Source organism: Dipteris shenzhenensis, chromosome 24 (genome assembly GCF_047967505.1).
Source record: "Dipteris shenzhenensis isolate YYH24624 ecotype China chromosome 24, Dip_SZ_1.0, whole genome shotgun sequence".
Taxonomy (NCBI): domain Eukaryota; kingdom Viridiplantae; phylum Streptophyta; class Polypodiopsida; order Gleicheniales; family Dipteridaceae; genus Dipteris; species Dipteris shenzhenensis.
This window is the reverse complement of record NC_141619.1, coordinates 25,354,715-25,358,139: the sequence shown is the minus strand read 5'-3', so window position 1 is coordinate 25,358,139 and position 3,425 is coordinate 25,354,715. Positions and strand designations below refer to the sequence as shown.

The 3,425-nt window shown below is 40.9% G+C and overlaps 1 protein-coding gene across 1 annotated transcript; it reads right to left on the bottom strand.

The window, feature by feature from the left end:
- Positions 1 to 327: 327 nt before the first annotated feature.
- On the bottom strand, positions 328 to 2,202 carry LOC147886412 (caltractin-like). Its single transcript, XM_087395439.1, has 7 exons — positions 2,057 to 2,202; positions 1,846 to 1,963; positions 1,696 to 1,732; positions 1,589 to 1,616; positions 1,345 to 1,497; positions 1,152 to 1,254; positions 328 to 870 (listed from the first exon to the last, which is right to left on the bottom strand). The coding sequence occupies exons 1-7, from the start codon at positions 2,057 to 2,059 to the stop codon at positions 809 to 811; spliced, it is 504 nt and encodes a 167-aa protein (XP_087251565.1). The 5' UTR covers positions 2,060 to 2,202; the 3' UTR covers positions 328 to 808.
- Between the last annotated feature and the right edge of the window lie 1,223 nt (positions 2,203 to 3,425).

Genomic DNA, 3,425 nt, shown 5'->3' with positions numbered 1-3,425 from the left:
ATTGTTTCCATGTTCTTGACTCATGAGATCACTCCTAGCAGCATAGTACCACTTTTTGTCTTTCACGATGGGGAGGGGGATGCTGGTGACCTTGTGAATAATCAAGGCCCTCATCCAAATGCCCTTCGTAACCTCCAATACAGAAGCCAGCAAGCAATTTCATATAATCTAGAACAGAAACTTTAAAGAAAACACAGAAAAAGGCAAAGCATAAAGGTGAAAGGTTTCTAATCAGTGGCTCAACATTCGAGACTATCTGCCTTGAAAAGCAGGCCCTCACTTTTGATAGATTTCAGACACAAGATTGCAAAATCCTAAAAGCACATCGACCAAAACATCTTGGAATAAGATTTCCATTTGTTCCTAAAATATACAGGAATGCATATAGCTCATCCATGCATGATGAAAACTGTCTTTAAAGCTCCTACAAACTCGATGAATGAGAACTTTCCGGCATGGAATCACAAAACAAGATCCCCAATTCTCGGTGAATGGGATGTGATCACTTTCACCTTTCTTACATGTTATAAAGCTAAAACTGTCATGTGCAGATTGCAGGATGTAGATGTAACGTGCTGGAAAATAGGGAGCATTTCTAGGCATTCAAAATAGGATCTTGACCCGAACATCAAGAGAACTTCAAATGGCCTTAGATACCTTACAACTTCATTAACAAGGGCTGTACCAGCACATATATCATAGAGCAGAGACAGTTCCTTCCTGATGAAAAAATATTCAACATCTCTCAGATTGTACAGTGAATTACACAGCCATCCGTGTAATCCTTTTACCAGGGAAGGCGTCAGATTTAAAATAGGCTGCTCTTTTTCATAATTTCAGCAAATTCTTCTTCATCGACCTCTCCATCATCTGCAAAACAAAGAAGAAGAGGTTAGACACTAATCGCAAAAATGCAATGTTTTCTAAAAGAGCAGAATTTTTTGCAGCAGTTAGAGAGCAAAACTTGACATGCCAACATTAACAGTGCCCTGAAAGGCTGTAAGAACTTGCAAATAGAGAATCGAGCATCCCACACTAATGTATGAATAGTTCACAGATACATGGCGTTGGATAAGAGGAGTTTATTCATGGTGCACAAGAGAGTATACAGTGTGCACTACTTCTTGATATGAAAATAGCTTTAAGCTTACCATCACGATCCGCCTCATTAATCATCTCCCGCAACTCCTCATCACTGAAACTCTCTCCAACTTCACGTGCCAGTCGTTTCAGACTTTCAAATGTGATCCTTCCCTGAATGAAAGCATCATGGTATCGTTCATAAATTGTTGTCGAGTACATGAAGAATCAAAGTATGCATTCTTTGTAGATACTAGAACTCACACTCTCATCGTCGGCCAAGAGACGGAAGGTCTTACGAATTTCCCCTTTCGTATCACGCTCTCCCATCATTTCTGTCATCATTAGTACGAACTCCTCGAAATCGATTGAGCCACTGTCGTCCTTGTCTATCTCTGCGATCATCCTGTATATCTCCTGAAAGAGGCCAATGGGACGGCTTACCATTAAAAAACACGTCCTAACCATGTCCGCCACCAACTACGAAGCCTGCATAAAAAAAGCTCACGTCTTTGCCGGCTTCAAATCCCAGAGCTCTGCAAAACCAGAAGCCAACTTCAGCCTGACTCGATTCGGTATACAGAGAGACAGAAAAACTTATGGTGCCAAACAAACCTCATGGCCACCTGCAGCTCCTTGGCATCGATTGTGCCTGGAAGAAAAACAATTCAACCATGAATCCATCAGTAACAAATTCTGTCGCCACATAAGAGAAAGCTCGACCATTTGCGGCGTCTAAAACGGAGCAACTGGGAAAATATATACCAGATTCATCTGTATCGAAGAGGTCGAAAGCCTCTCGAAATTCCTGGCGCTGTTCGTCTGTGGGCTGCGATCGGGGTCTGTTCTTTTCTCGCCAAGCAGGCGAGGCGTCACGAAAGCCCTGCAAAAAAGGGTCAAGGAAAAGGGTGAATGATGGAAAGGAAGGCGATAAAAATGGATAGGAAGATTATGAAGAGGGTGGGGGGAAGCACACCATGAAGAAGGAGGATTGCCAAGGAACACAAGAAGAAGAAGAAGAAGAAGAAGAAATATTTAATTAACTAATAAGTACGATGAAAGAGGATCGCAAGAAGAACACCACCATTTACAAGAGACATATGCTACCTTGCTATTAGTTGCTTGTTGACTTTTATCTTCTATTTATATTTTTATTACAAACAAGATGAATGAAAATTCATCTCCCCTACCCCCAAAGAAACAAACAAACAAAGAAGATATTTTGACTTCCTCGTCGCAAGGCCCTCGTGGGCCTACGGGACAAAGTACACCAAAAGAGAAAAGAACTCCTACAAGCCACAAAGGGCTGCAGCAGCAAAGCGCGCTCTACACCCCTTGCTGAGTTTCTTTTACATTGCTTACTTTTTTTTCACTAGGGTGTTGTTTATACAAAGCCAAAAGTGCAACATGAATGTTCGTCACTGGGCCTACATTGAAAAAAGGGTCCTTTGCATATGTTTTTGCAATGTCTCTTTTGAATACCTCTTAAAAAATAATCAAAAACAATTTCACAACCACAATCACCCACTCTTTTGTACCATCTTCAAGGTCAAGGGACTTGCCGTGTAGAAAAGAAAGAGATAGCGATGCATATAGTAGAGGGGTACACACTCAATTCCACTTACCCTTGACGTAAGCCTCACATGAATTCAATCAAAATTTGCAATCGCAAAGTCGCTATAATAGAAATGAACAACAAGATTCCCTACCAAAGGGTAAAATTATCTAATAAGAAACACAGATAATTGAATGCAGTGAAATGATATCACATTAAAGCTATACTTGCATGCCATTCTTTTCTATCGAGTACATGTATGGGTTTTGACACTTCATGTTATGAGCGGTGAACCATAGTATAAAAGTTGAGAAGGAAGTAGTTGTGATAGACAAGGAGCCACTTTTTAGAGATGCAAAGCCTTGGCTAACAAAGAGTATGATATTGTCCAAAATCGATAGACGTATTCCTAACGTCTTTCTTGAAAGGGCCTTCTAGATTGATTGCATGTAGGAGACCCACAACTGCAATAAAAATCTAGAGGTGTTTTGTGCTTGAATGTGTCCAAGAGAGGGAGCACCAATACTTTGTCATATTGATGAAGGTGAAACTAGTTTGGAACAAATCATAGATCATGAGCACAATGTGTGGGCAAAGAAAATCACCCTTGGGAGGATAACCTACATCCACCTCCTATGGCTACTCTATTCCCACATGAGGTATGCACACACTGCATCGCCTATGGGACATTTTGTAATCCAAGATAGCACAATCCACGTGGGCACTCCAAACTAGAGAGCTAATAAGTCAATATCAACCCCGGAATCCTATCATTCAAAGAAGTAGTAGG

What these genes read in the sequence shown, in the direction of transcription:
- LOC147886412 (XM_087395439.1), bottom strand. An exon ending in TCTTGGCCGACGATGAGAGT is followed by an intron (nt 1,255 to 1,344) that starts GTGAGTTCTAGT and finishes GCTTTCATTCAG; the next exon opens with GGAAGGATCACATTTGAAAG. An exon ending in TAATGAGGCGGATCGTGATG is followed by an intron (nt 871 to 1,151) that starts GTAAGCTTAAAG and finishes TTTGTTTTGCAG; the next exon opens with ATGATGGAGAGGTCGATGAA.